Below are 15387 nucleotides of genomic sequence, written 5' to 3'. Positions count from 1 at the left end.
AGGCCAACGGAAAAAAAAAAAAAATTATAGTCGGGAATTGTTAGGATCAAAATATCCATAGACGAGAAAAAAAAAATGTTATGCTTTATATCGCACATTGTCGAATATAAACTTAATGTAAACTAAACATTCCGGATTAAAAAAAAAAAGTAAGAAAAACCACAAAAAAAAAAAAAAGACGACAAAATAGAAGTTGTTTACACCGTAGGAAGAAAGCGGGAAGCGGGAGATGTTCAGATAGCCGCCTGCATTCCGAGGTTTTTTTTTTTTCGATGGAAGGAAAACACGGGGGAAGGTACTTTGCATATCAAAGTAGTAGCGCAAAGTTATACCACATTTTCCCAGACATTAGTAGCAACAAACACAGAAAATATACAGAACCATATGAGAGGAAAAGCACGGTGGTGATTACGCGGCCGCACATCGCTGGTCACATGGGTTACAGCGCAGGCGGAGGGGGGATACATTAGCCGTACGGTTTGTGGTTCCATCAGCCTAATGAAGTACAAAGCGGCAGAGATACGGCAGGAGTCTGACCTCACGCTCGGGTCATGTGTTGGCTCCAATAATGTTCCCTCAAAGATGCTGAAAGCTTGGTGTCTCCGTGGAGTAGAGGAGGTTTGGCGAAAGTTGCAAAGATTTTGCGCTGGTTTTGGAGACTGTGGAAAAATCCAAACACTGCGGCTAGTCCTGCATAGTGGAATAAGACTTAAAAAAATTTTCTTGATTTGCCACCGAACTTTTCATTGGTTTATAGAGCGAGTTCTAAAGCTTTATTTTTCCATAGAAATTTTTGTTTAGAGGACATCTAGCACCAGTTTATGGGTGGTAGACTGTCCTATAATGTGCGCTCGTTACCTCCAGGGGATGATTGACCCGTTTCCTGCTATCTCCGGAGGGTCTGCATTAGTCAGAAAATAAGCTTTGATAAATATGCAAATAAGGCGGAGGCTCCTTCACTAGTTAAAGGGGTTGTCAGAGTTAAAAAAAACAAACTCATTGGTGCCCGGGAGGGAGCTAGTTAAAAAATAAACATTTACTTACCTTCGCAGTCCCTCTCGGTGTCCCACACTCTCCGGTCCATGCCCCATGTAAACAAACAGGGGCATAGAAGCCACGCTGCGTTCAGCTTGGAGGTGGCAGGACATGCCAACCCGTCCCTATTCCCAGTGAGGCAAAGACACAAGTACATACATGTCTAATGGAAGAGAGTTATTGAAAAAGGCGAACCCCTATAATTACTTATCAAATGCACACAGGCCAAAGTCTTATCTGTCCTGCCAGCACTGATCGGTTAGTATGAGTTAGGGTGCATGTACACGAACGTATGTCCCCCGGGCCGTAGTCGGGCAGACATACACATTAGAGCACATTTACTTACCTGGTCCTGTCGCGATCCAGCGGCGCGTTCTCCGGCGAGGATTCACGTCTTCCAGCGATTCACTAAGGTTGTTTGCCCGATGTCCACCAGGTGTCGCTGCTGCGCAGAGGTCCGCCGGAGTTCACCAACCTATTCCTGGTGCATGTGAGTGATTGATTTTGCAACACAATTCGGTTTTTAAACTCCGCGGTTTTTCCAAATCCGTCAGGTTTTCCGATGACCACGCCCCTGATTTCTGTCGCATGAAAGCCGGCGTGTTTGCGTCAAAATCCAATCACGTGCGCCAAAATCCCGGCGGAATTTGGAAAAATTCGAGAAACATGGCGGAATAAAATCGATTCGGACCCTTAGTAAATGTACCCCATTGAGTCATACACATTGAGGAGATCTCACACACCAGTGCAACAGGGTGTTCCAGATCCAGCTGCAATCCTGGAATAGAATTCTGCTACTACTATCAACAAACACCGATCTCCAGGGCTGCTGCCTAATACTATCAGCAGCTACGTATGGCCAAAACAGCAACCTCCCCCCTCTATGCCGCCGTTCTACGCTCTCGGTCGTGTGCATCATCGTTCGCATCATCATTGTACACCCACCTGGGATGATGAGAAACAGTACTTTAGGTGGGGCTTCATCTGAGGTCTTCTGCAGATCCCTCCAAGGTCCAAATTTAAGGACTTGTGTAGCAGCTCCGAGGCAGTAGATGAATTCATCATAAATGGGAATATTTTCTTCCATGTTTCTGGAGGATTAACAGAAGAAAATTGTTAACCGTACGTTGTGGCATTGACAATAAACCATATTCCCAAGTACAAGTAACACAAGAGGAGGGTTTTAAGAAGCCCCCTACTACATAAAACAGATAACACCACCTATGAATGATGGGTTACCACGTGGGTGTTATGTATAAAGATGAAGCAAGGCATAACTGGATAAAAGTTTAATCGTGTAGGACGCAAGCTGAAATATTTCACTATCCATGGGTTCATTAGTTAAGGGGTTGTCCAAGCACTACGGACGTCTCACAAAATAAGAGACTGTAAGATGACTCCCCCAAAATGAAGATTACATATGGTTCCCTGTAGTATACACTAGTTGACTAGTTCTTAAAGAGAACCCTCCCTCCAACACTTCAATTCCCAACATAGAAGCCACTCCAAGGATCCTGGCACAGTTGCTTGGTTTTTTTCTCTAGTCCTCACCATTTCCAAGATATCAGTCTTTGGGGCTACAAGTAAGAGCTTGATAGCTTGAAACGCGTCAGTCTGTGACCATTTTCTATGCTTTGTGAATTTTATTTGCTCCTAATAAAGATTTGAGTTTTATCCACAAAGAGACACCGTCCCTCTCCGGTAAACCTTCGGTGCCTTACTTGTCTTGGATCTGTAGCCGTTTTGGAATTACTTTCCTGCTTGTTTATATCGGTGCTAATAGTTTCCATCACTAATATGCTAATTAGACTATCTACTGTCAAGTGGGGTGGTTCTTGGTCCAAAGCAGTCAGCAGGGACCCACCCACTAGTCAGTACAGTACTATGTTGGTTCTCAAAACGAACGTCAGAAAGAATCCAATTGCCCTGGAATCTGCGCGGAGAGCTGGAGTTGGTGGTGGAAGGTCCTCTCAATCTCTTGAATAGAACTAAATCAATGGACTTTCCGTGTTAATTGGAGACATTCTGATTGCTCTTGAGTGATGCTCTTTTTGAACACTCTACACGCTGGCTAATATATAAGGAAATCTACCAACTCAAAATTGCCAAATATAGTATCCAAAAGTATACTTCACAAGCCCATTGAGCAAGAATTTTGCTTCGCAGACTAGAGATGCCTTCTAATTGTCTACTACTACGTGCTAAGGGAGCTACGGACACATTGTAAAACTAGAGAGCGCCATCCTAGCTCCTATGGGATCCAGACCTTGTAGTGGAGACTTGGTGTTGTGTACGGAGGTTGGATTTCCTATCTCCCAACAATCTCTCAGTAATGGCTTCCATCTTTAAGCAGAACCAAGGGTGGATTTGCCTCTAGGAAATCCTTGCCATTAGTGTCCTTCTATGGAAATAAAACAAATTATTGACATTCTGACCTCACTACATTCCTACTCGTCTGACCGATTTTATTGCCTAAAATAGGTCTGAAACCTATCTGTGATCAAGCATTTGGCAAATGAGCCAATCCCTGCTTACAATAGAGACCCACCTCATCCCTTGATTGGCTGAGGGGTCATTTCTTGTCAGTTCCATCAATATAAAAAAGGTGGGGTTGACCGTGTATGGGGTGAGCTTAACTAAGTGATCGTAGAGGAGCCAACTCTCGTTAAGGTGAAAGATCGGGCTCATAAAGCTAGGTTGTCCACAAATAACACATCACTGGGATCCAGAAAGCTTCAAAACAGAAGTAGGAGGGGAACAATCGAGAAGTATCAAAAAAATAATAACTTTATAGACAATTCTTTTAAAAAGAGATCATCCTCATAGACTGTAAGTTTTCGTGTCACCCCCTCATCCTCATAGACTGTAAGTTCTTTTATCACCCCTCATCCTCATAGACTGTAAGCTCTTGTGTCACCCCTCCTCCTCATAGACTGTAAGTTCTTGTTACCCCCTCATCCTCATAGACTGTAAGCTCTTGTGCCCCACCTCATCCTCATAGACTGCAAGCTCTTGTGTCACCCTCTCATCCTCATAGACTGTAAGCTCTTGTGTCACCCCCTCATCCTCAAAGACTGTAAGCTCTTGTGTCGCTCCTCATCCTCATAGACTGTAAGCTCTTGTGTCACCCCCTCATCCTCATAGACTGTAAGCTCTTGTGTCACCCCCTCATCCTCATAGACTGTAAGCTCTTGTGTCACCCCCTCATCCTCATAGACTGTAAGCTCTTGTGTCACCCCTTCATCCTCATAGACTGTAAGCTCTTGTGTCACCCCCTCCTCCTCATAGACTGTAAGCTCTTGTGTCACCTCCTCATCCTCATAGACTGTAAGCTCTTGTGTTACCCCTCATCCTCATAGACTGTAAGCTCTTGTGTCACCCCCTCATCCTCATAGACTGTAAGCTCTTGTGTCATCCCCTCATCCTCATAGACTGTAAGCTCTTGTGTCACCCCCTCATCCTCATAGACTGTAAGCTCTTGTGTCACCCCCTCATCCTCATACACTGTAAGCTCTTGTGTCACCCCCTCATCCTCATACACTGTAACGTCTCGTGTCACCTCCTCATAGACTGTAAGCTCTTGTGTCACCCCCTCATCCTCATAGACTGTAAGCTCTTGTGTCACCCCCTCATCCTCATAGACTGTAAGCTCTTGTGTCACCCCCTCATCCTCATACACTGTAACGTCTCGTGTCACCTCCTCATAGACTGTAAGCTCTTGTGTCACCCCCTCATCCTCATACACTGTAACGTCTCGTGTCACCTCCTCATAGACTGTAAGCTCTTGTGTCACCCCCTCATCCTCATATACTGTAACGTCTCGTGTCACCCCCTCTGTTGCTACGGAATATGATGGCTTAATATAAAGATTATTATTATACTGTTAACTACCAGGATGGAGAAACCAACCTCCTTACAGTAGATCATCAATATCAATTTAGTTGGGGGTAAGCCAATTACCGATCTCCTACACAGAATGTGGTGACCGCCCTAAAAAAAAAAAAACCTTTACTACAATGAGCTGCGGGTTCAGACATAGATACTAAAAAAATGATTGAGTTACGTCTTGAAGAACATGGCTTCTTCAATGAGCCTACTGATGGGCATGTTATAAACCCTTTAAACATACTAAAATTATATTCCTCCTCCCGAGAGCTCCATTTTCACATACGTCATGTGTGACCTCTCCAAAGGCAAATTTAGGAGCATCAATCGGCTATCACTCCCGAGCTCCGTTTTGCTTGGCTTTCAGCTTTCTTTTACAATTCGCTCAATGTTTTTTTTTGCTTCGGGTTTATGGAGAAGACTTTATCAACCATTAGCTGCCAAACTACATTTTAACACCTGCATATGTTTTTAACACCTCTCACCCAAAAGATTTTCGAAACATTTTCCCCTTCTCAGAAACATTGATGTTCGAGACCCTAATGAGCTTCGGACCGTCAATCAAACACCTCGCGCTTTCTGCCTAATGTGAAGGTTGTTTGGAGAACTTTTATAGCTCCCTGGTATGGCATTGTAATGTTAGTGTGTCGAATCAGCAGATCTGCGCTGTTGCCTTTAATTATAGACCTCAAGTTGATTTCTTTGAAGTATTTTACAGCCATTTTACATGACTAGCAGACGTGACGGGGTCAAAATTTATGCGCTAACGTCTTGGTTTTTGCTTAATTTTTGTTGGCCCCTTGCTATTGTCTTCTTCCTAGGAGGTGGCCATAAACCTGCAACAGACGTTGACCTTGTTTGGATCATGGTTTAAAGGTTCCTATACACCTTCAGTAGCACTTTGTTCAGTATGCCTTCTATATCTATAATAGCGTCGCGCAGGTCCATAAAAAGGAGCAGAAAACAACCTGCCGCACGGTTCTACTAGCCAACTTTTTGGGAATTGGAAAATGTCCCTCTAGAAAGATTCTGGGTGTGGCATCCTCTGTGTGTCTAGTATGAAGGCTCTCTTTACTATTCCCTGATTGATTCTTCTTCTGCAGCCCACAAGTGACTACTAGGGGTACTCTGGCCTCCTGTTGGGTCTCCTTATATGCGAGTAAATGGTCTCTGTTGATGGCTGCTGCTTTACCTATTTGGTTATCAGTCACTTTTGGTCTGTAGCCCAACTGGAGAAATTCAGACCTGAGCTCCAGGAGGTGTTTTTCCAGTTCTTTCTTGTCTAAACAGATACGGTTGTAGCATATGGCCTGGCTGTATATGATAGATGTGGATGGAGCGTATGGCCTGGCTGTATATGATAGATATGTAGCGTATGGCCTGGTTGTATATGATAGATAGGGATGTAGCGTATGGCCTGGCTGTATATGATAGATGTGGATGTAGCGTATGGCCTGGCTGTATATGATAGATGTGGATGGAGCGTATGGCCTGGCTGTATATGATAGATATGTAGCGTATGGCCTGGTTGTATATGATAGATAGGGATGTAGCGTATGGCCTGGCTGTATATGATAGATGTGGATGTAGCGTATGGCCTGGCTGTATATGATAGATGTGGATGGAGCGTATGGCCTGGCTGTATATGATAGATTGTCTGGTATGTTTGGGGTGGAAGCTGTTAAGTAAGCACCTTCTAGTTCAGCCATAAATAGATTGGTGCACACCTAGAACCCATTGATGTTCCCATACACTGAAGGTACAGATCATCTCCAAATGGGTTCTTTGACCAGTTCTGTTGGTAAGTTGTGCTTCTCCATGTGTGCCCGGCATGCTGCTATTCCATCTTTATGGGGGATGTTAGTGTATAGAGATTCCACATCCATGGTGGCCAGAATTGTACCATCAGGAAGTGGACCTACAGTCTTGAGTTTATTTAAAAGGTCAGCAGTGTCCTGGATGTAGCTAGGAGTTCTTCTCACCAGGGGTTTTAGGAGATTTTCCACCCAACCTGAGATGCTTTCTGTCAATGCCAATGCCAGAAATAATAAGCCTTCCTGGATTGCCATCTTTGTGGATCTTGGGGAGCATAGAGAAACAGCCTGGCCTGGGATCCTCCGGGATGAGAAGGTTGGCCTTGTGTTGGATATCCGTTGAAAACTTCCTGGTCATATCAATTAGTTGATATCAGATGTACGCTGTTAGTGAATCACGGCAGATCGCGCAGGGACTGGTAAGTAAATCTGCCCCAATATATGCATCCAGTGTTGAGTTGGTTCCAGATTTGGGGGTCCAGGTAGATCTTTTTGTTGGGTTGCTGTTGAACTGCCCTGTCTCCAAATCTGTCAAGAGAGTCTCTGTCGTGGAAATATTCTCTGAGTCTTATTTTTCTAAAGAATTCCTCCATGTTATTGGAGAGTTTAATGTTGTCCACAGATCTTGTAGCACAGAAGGACAGACCTTTGGAGAAAACTGACATCTCATGTTTGTCCTGCTCATAGGAGGAAAGGTTCACAACGCCGCTCTGGTGACCCGGCTGAGCACTTGTGCCTGTGGTTATGGAGACTTTTTGTCTTAGTCTATGGACTTTTTGTTGTTCATCATCATATCCTTAGCAGCTGCTATGGGGTCCACAGTATCTTGGGATCCTGGCAACTGGTATATTGGGTGCGTATATTTGTGTATTGTGTATGGTGTGTGCATATACTGTATGTGTATCAGGGGCGTAAACACAGCGGTAGCAGCCATAGCAGCCGCCATGGGGCCCACAGTGTCAGGGGGCCCTGTCATCTGACCTGACACACTAAAGAGTGGAGGATGTGCACCATTATATACATGTTATTCTGCACATTGTACAGCATAATATTTGTATAACAGATATGTCATGTATATATGCTATATGTATATGTGTGTATGTGATGTGTATATGATGTATGTGTATATATGGCGTATGGTGTGTGTGTATATATATATATATATATATATATATATATATATATGCTGTATGATTGCATATGGTACTGTATGTCTGTATATGTGATGTGAATATCCTCCAAAACACACTCCAAAACACACTCCAAAACATACTGGTAGGTGGATTAGATTGTGAGCCCCATTGGGGACAGGGACTGATCTAGCAAGCTCTGTGCAGCGCTGCGTAATCTGTGTACGCTATATAAATAAAGGAATTATTATTATTATTCTATATGTGTGCACGAGTGTATAAACGTGTGTATATGTGATGTGCATATGATGCATGGGTGTATATGGTACTCTATGTATGTGGGGGAAAAAGTGTCCCATTCAGAAGCCTGCTATGGTGCGCTGCCTCTCCTAGTTACTCCCCTGTGCTTAAAGTATAGACAGTCCCTGGGTTACGTACAAGATAGGGTCCGGAGGTGTGTTCTTAAGTTGAATTTGTATGTAAGTCGAAACTGTATATTTTATAATTGTATTGTATTGTAATTTTGGCCCCAGTGACAATTGGAGTTTAAACATTTTTTGCTGTAATGGGACCAAGGATTATCAATAAAGCTTCATTACAGACACCTTACAGCTGATCATTGCAGCCTTGGACTATAGTAAAGCATTCAGAAAGCTTCACCGATGGTCAGAGGGTCTGTCTGTAACTATGGGTTGTCTGTAAGTCGGGTGTTCTTAAGTAGGGGACCGCCTGTATAGTCAAATTTAGTTATATGGGTGGAGGGTCACTTTAAAGGGTTTTCCAAGAATTATATTTGAGAGCATAATTGGCAAGAAAAAGTAAGCCCCGCTACATGTGATCACTGCAAACTGGACTAAAGTTCAGTAAATTTCCAGCATCCAGAGAGATTCCCCAGGGGCAGTTAGTGACTAAGGGTCGTCTGTAAGTCAGCTGTTCTTAAGACGGGGTCAGCTGTTAAACAGGTTGATTTGGGACCCTAAACCACAGGTCAATAAGGACCTGTAGTTGCTTTAGTCTCCCAAATTGACCTGAAAAGTTCTCTTTAAATATTCTTCGGGTCATTTTTTTTTTTTTTGTTTTATTATAACTCAGCAACAATTTCTCCCAAAAACCAACTCTGGATTCTGTAAGGAAAGTGTTCAAATGAAATCCCCCAACACAGGTATCTTTGTGTAGCAGCAGACATCCATCAGGTGCGAGGTACCGGCCGCGGCCCTTGTGTATGGCCGATATTGTATACAAAGTTGTTTTCATGGAAGGCGCGTTCATATCTGCGCCGGTAAATGTCACCCAGATAAATGATGACAAATTTGCCTTCTTTATTTACGGGACCTTTCAACAAGACTGAAAATGGTAACAGGTGTCTATGACATCACCAAACTGATTAAAGAAAGGAAAAAAAAAAAAGAAAGTTTACCTCTTCTGAAGTCGGAGCGATCACATGACCCCCTGTAATTATAGACGTGTTGTCATGAGGCCAGCCGAAGGCATTTGGACGCCGTTCAAGACCCCCCCCCTACCTTTCCCTTCCCTGGCTATACAGCTGCTGTTACATTACCTCTGCGCACTATTTTCCAGCTGATGGCGAGTTTACACTGACAAAGCCGCCCTTTATAGCGTCATGGCGTACGCCGGCTACAAACACTGGATGCTAGGATGCACTTACCGTAAATACATAAGTCCACGCGATTGGTGGGGGGGATTAAATGGAAAGGTGAGCGGGATCAAATGTAAATCGAAGGTAAATCTGACTGCATTGCACACGCTATGGGTCACAGGATTATAGAAATACACAAGTTTTTTGGGGTTTTTTTGCCTTCCATTCGAGGTATGGGCTTAGTGTATACAATAAAAAATGTCCATAAAGTATACAGGGGGCCACATTTATTACAGTGTCTGCGGCAGTTTTGTATCCCGGCTACACTGTGTCCGATGAGACACACACAACTCTGCAGCTCTGGAGCCCATCGAGCAACATGTATGGGTTACACGGAGCTGGCAGATGGAGGATTCCGAAGGTAAAGCTTTACTAGGTATCAATACTAGGTGCCCTCTGTTACTTACCAAGTACTTGCATTGCTTTATTCACAAGGGTGTCAGGTGTCCCCAAAAATTTCAGCTGATAGATACCGGAAGCTTCTCATACACTGCGCTCTCTCTACTGTCCTAGTTCGGAACATTGGAATGGGGCGTGTCTTTTCTCTGAAGATGTCAGCTGTAATTTTTTTGGAGAAACTGGGTAGGGAAGGTGAATAAAGTTTTGAAGACATAAGGAGAATGGAAAGAACCTGGTATGTTGACTAGGGATGAGCGTACCGAATTCTGCCAGTTCATTAGAAGTCCCCAATTCCGGGTCAGCTCAGACCCCCTGCCGGTAATGGCAGCGGTAATTGCTGTTACCGATCGCGGGCAATAACTGTCCAACAGTTGCTGGCAAAGTCGCCGGCAAAATTTTAATTGTAATGGCATATGCGTGCTGGCTCTCCAGTGACGTCACGGGGAGTGCTGATCCTTCCCAAAATCATGGCACGCATGCGCTGCTTAATTTTACATGCCACCAGCGACTTTAGCAGGTGAAGGAGTACCGCCAGGCTTCACTGCAATCTAATTTATTCACGCCCCAATGCCTCTTGGCACCACCTACGGAGCGTCCCGAGTGCCGGAAATGTCACTGGCCCTCTCTGCAAATCATGCGCAAGCACAAGAATAGCTTTCTTTGTGCTGCTGGCAGCGAAGTGCGACAGAGCAAGGAAAGCTATCATCGCACGTGCGCAAGATTTGCAGACAATGCTGATGACATAACCGACTCTTGGAAGGCTCCGTAGGCGGTGTCAGGAGGCACCGGGTCTTAAAAAATTTAGTGCAGAGCACCTCAGGCCTATTTTGAATATTTTATAAACTTTTATGTCGGCGAAATGTGTGGTGTTCAAAGTTATAATAAAAGCAGATCCATTTTAAGTTTGGGCCTGTCCAAACGAGGCCAGACCTGAAATTAAGTGGGTCTGCTCCTCCCAAATGTTTACTATTTATGCCTAACGTATAGTCAAATTTAGATTTTTGAGTGTAGGGACACTTTAAATGGTCCCAGGACTGAAAAAAGTGCCTGGCCTAGCTGACGGACTGCTTAAAAACGGGCCAAAAATGCGTTCAAAACGCCACGTGTGACCGCAGCCTTAGCCTCTATCAACCTTACATGGAGCCCTCGCAGGTTTATGCCGCTACCTTCCAGATTTGATCCAAAATTACCGTACTCTCCAAGCCAAGGGGGGAAAACATCTTTACTACCCAGCATTCCCAGGAGCAGAACGGGTCGTGATCTGGTTCTGTGGCAGCACAATGGTAATATACGGCCGGTCCCCGTGGGACTGAAAGCCCTTATTAGCACTTACTCCTAGGTCATTCCTCTCCGTCTGCTGCGTTTTCCCTCAGTTCTGCGGACATTTCTATAACGAGATGTGACAGGCGAGTTGTGTTAACCTTTTTCCACCTGCACAGAAACGACGACTCGCTTTTTCCATTTCTCATTAAAAAGTCATTCCTGTGCCAAGACGCCCAAGATCTTACAGCAGATCGCTGCGGCCGCTGCTCCGAGATTGGGAATGCTCCTTGTGTTTATGAGAACGCGGCCGTCATCGCGTATCGTGATGTAACGTACCGAAACACTCCCCACGTCCAGGACAGAAGGGGGAAAAAAGTTGCTGCAGGGGTCCGATTTTTACTATTTTTTTTCTTCAAATATTTATTATACAGAAGAATTTAACTAGTTCATAACCAGACACATTTTGCATGTTTTGAAGGGAACCTGTCACCAGAGCACTCGTTTTCAAAGCCGACAGGTTCTAATAGAGACATCATCACATATGTTTATACAATATCCCTAAATTTTAGTAATTTAGTTCAAAAATGTACCTGGTTCCCTGCCAGCTCGTGCATCAAAGTCCTGGGGGCTGTGCCTTTCAAATTGCAAGGGACACCTGTTCGTTTGAGTCTTCGCTCTGCTCCTTCTATTCCCCTTCATACCCATGACGTGGGCTTATCGTAAAAGCAAACCTCGAGCTTGTGCGGTGAGCCATGTAATTCTGACAACCTCGCTGTTTATTTATTTTACTATTATTATTTATCTATTTTATTTTATTTACTGTTTTTCAGACCCCCTAGGGTACTTTAACACTGGGTTGTCTGATTGATCCTACTATATACTGCCATACTTTCCAAATCATCTATTACAAATGCACAAATGGCACATTGTAATGTGTTAAAACAAGACAGCCTCGGGTCTTTGTGTGACCCGAGGCTGTAATAGCAACGTATCGCCGCTCCCTGATGACATCAGGGGAGCATAGATCCAAATCAACATGGCGGCATCCACGCCGGCAGCTTTGTTGGTGGCGATCAACAGGTGAACACCAGTCAACGGCGCTAGCAACAATCGTGGGTGTTCCTGGTGGGTGTTTGCTGCAATATGCAGCAAACACTCATCGGCCATGAAGACGGCTTAGCCTGTGAGCCCTCTCCAAACATACAAAACCGACGGCTGACGTAGTAATGTGTCACGCATCGTTGAGGAACAGCACGAGGAACCGCAACATTAGCAACCACAGTACAGCACCACAACCACAGTATAGCATTTTAATTCTTCATTACAGTCTATGTCCACAGCATTTTTCTGCTAAGGGGAGCATAATTTAAATAACGATTAATTACATATACATATATTACACCATATCCAGCAGAAGATCCTCTGCACTGGTACTGATATTTGATCGATGCAGCTGAAACCCAGGCCCAGAACTGATCAGCTCTTCTAGTCTGTGGTCAATGTAACAGACAGTATATCAGATGGCTCCATGCTCTGTATAGTGGCCATGGGCCGTTACTGCAACCTGAGCTCTCACAAATGTGAATCGAAGACGAGACTACAGTCACAACACAAAGCGGCCACTGTCAGCTCTGTACACTGTGCAGAGTTGTAATAACACAGCACAACCACTATGCAGAGCATGGAGCTGTTCTACCAGATCTCTTCACCATGACGCTTCCAGCGATTGAATCAACTTTTCCTTAAAGGGGGTGCTCCCAAGTGTAAGACCCAACTGATTTATGACCTCTCCTATGGATATGTTGGAAAATCTAACAAATACATCATAAAATATTAACCAGACAGAAGACGTCAGATGATAAGAGCCACGAAAAACGCAATATCTAAATAACACTGAGAAGATAAGATAGACCTGAAGCTGCGGCGTAAAGTCCAAACAGCGATTGTGTAAGGTAAGCATTTACCAAGCACAGAATTAAAGGGATCCTTCAGGGCCATTCTTTTATTCCTCCTGGGAGTATGTACATAAAGTGACAACTGGGTTTTACCATGAATTGTGTCTAGGGGGAGTGTCTATACACACTGTCCAATCAGTGTTGATGATGTGTAAATATAAACCTTACTAGTAATGGAATGTATAAGTAATTTTACTTATACAATTCCAGGAGGGATAACAGAGGAACAAAACTTAATGGAAAAATACAAGTGATCAAGCGAAAGACTTTAACTTGAGGTCCTCAAGGTTTCAGCAAGATCAAGCCCAAATGAAAGTTTAATCAGCTGATGCGGGGGGGGGGGGGGGCAGGGGCACCCAGGACCCCACAAGTTCTGTCTACTTCTGGCATTATAATCAAAACCCAGAACAAAAAGCTCCGTTCTCTGTGTAGTGGTGGGAATGGGTAACTGCACTGCAACTCCATTCCAGGGAATAGGAGATGAGTTGTAGTAACACACTTTGCCCACTACAGAGAGAAGGGCGCTGTTCCCTGGCATTATTCCAACGCTAAAAGCAGATATCATCGGGTGATCAGTAGGGATCAGTGATGGACCCCCACTATATGGGATAGGGATCCCATAATGATGTCCCGATGACCCGGTTATAGTCAACTGGTGCCGGCACGGTGACCTGACTTACCCAGGATAGATGTGAACCAAGAGTAAAGATGGAAGTGGGAGGGGGTCACTACAGGCGGTCCCCTACTTAAGAACACCCAACTTACAGACGACCCCTAGTTACAAACGGACCTCTGGATGTTGGTAATTTACTGTACTTTAGCTCTAGGCTATGGTAATCAACTGTAGGAGTTATAAAAGGGGTCTCCAAATAAGATTTATTGCTAATCCTGGTTCTGATGACAATCCATCATTTTTAAAATCTAATTGTCACAGAGACCAAAAAATTATTGGCTGGGGTCACACTTAGAAAATATAGAGTTCCCTCTTACATACAAATTCAACTTAAGCACAAACCTACAGAACCAATCTTGTAAGTAACCCCGGGGACTGCCTGTATTATCATTGCATCTAATGCAAAAGTGATGCAATGTTGCAAATCACAAGTTACGCAAAGTGTGCAATGACCCAAAACTTTGCTACTCTGAAAATTTTTGCAAAATTCAATGTAATTCATTAAATACATTGTAAATAGAGAGATTTTGCACACTATGATATTTTTAACACACTGGTCTCCAAGTCTTATCGCACGGACGATATGTAACCCCCATCACAGGACAATATTGACACCTGTCAATCACAATGACTGGCAGGCGGCTATCAGGGCAGGAGAAGAACCATAGTCGGGTCGGCTGAATGAACAAGGACATGGACAGGAGGGAATAGCGTGCTGTACCTCATACAAAACCGCAGCAGCTCCTAATAAATCAGCGCCGCATTCACACGGACAGGAACAGAACCCAGAACCGGCCGCTTTGATGCAAGCTCCGCCCCTCAGCCAGGCGTCATGACGTCACGCCGAGAGAGAAACTGAAAGTGCATGAGAAGGTGTCGTCTGTAGCATCCGCGGCGGCCATTTTTGTTACTGGCAAAGTTAACAAACCTCTGTCATTACCTCATAAATGTCTTCTTTATCACCAAGTTGTAGTGCAGAAATCAATACTGCTTTGAGAAGATAGATAGTTGTACGTAAAAAAATAAAATTAGTTATAATTTCCCTTCAGTTATTTCTAAATTGTCAATCCCAAGCCTGATAACATCATGGCTGTACAAACATTGACATAAGGGGCTTGTAAACCAGTGTTCTGGCATCCAAGCTCTGAAATAATCGCAATTTCTACTGTAGTTACGATTGTTGCCACCTTTACGCACCTACAGGGAGGTGGGTGTGGAGGGGCATGATGGGGGCATGGCTGCGGTGGAGAGGCAGACACAGGGGGTACCTGTGCCTGCATATGGCTGAAAGTTTGCAGGCTATGGCAAAATTGCCACCAGCACTGGGCATATGATACCTGGTCAAGTGCTGGGGCCCATAACTGCTTGGGGGCCCCACATAAGGCTGTACATAAGGAATCCATGAGGGTGAGGGGGGCTGTATCTCATGAACCCATAAGAAGTGAAGTGGGCTTATATAAAATAACCATGAGGGCACTGTTTGGGATAAAAAATTAAGGAATATTTTAGGGAACAGGAGTTTTTAGTTTCTGAATTTTTAATGCCCCCATGTGTGTTCACTGAGGCTCTGTAGCCC

At 44.2% G+C, this 15387-nt stretch overlaps 1 protein-coding gene across 3 annotated transcripts in view; it reads right to left on the bottom strand.

Moving 5' to 3' along the window:
* Nucleotides 1-14650, bottom strand: part of LDAH (lipid droplet associated hydrolase) — a 129916-nt gene extending 115266 nt beyond the window's left edge. For 2 of the 3 annotated variants that reach the window (XM_072143644.1, XM_072143646.1), the window contains exons 1-3: nt 14533-14650; nt 3302-3436; nt 1981-2126 (exon numbers count right to left, since the gene is read on the bottom strand). In XM_072143644.1, coding sequence (XP_071999745.1) covers nt 1981-2126; nt 3302-3378 — 223 coding nt within the window. In that variant the 5' untranslated portion in view covers nt 3379-3436; nt 14533-14650. The remainder of the gene's footprint in view (nt 1-1980; nt 2127-3301; nt 3437-14532) is intronic. The other variant, XM_072143645.1, reaches the window with a different exon arrangement.
* Between the last annotated feature and the right edge of the window lie 737 nt (nt 14651-15387).

The sequence above is a fragment of the Engystomops pustulosus genome, chromosome 3, assembly GCF_040894005.1.
Source record: "Engystomops pustulosus chromosome 3, aEngPut4.maternal, whole genome shotgun sequence".
Classification (NCBI taxonomy): Eukaryota; Metazoa; Chordata; class Amphibia; order Anura; family Leptodactylidae; genus Engystomops; species Engystomops pustulosus.
This window is presented reverse-complemented; position numbering and strand designations above follow the sequence as displayed.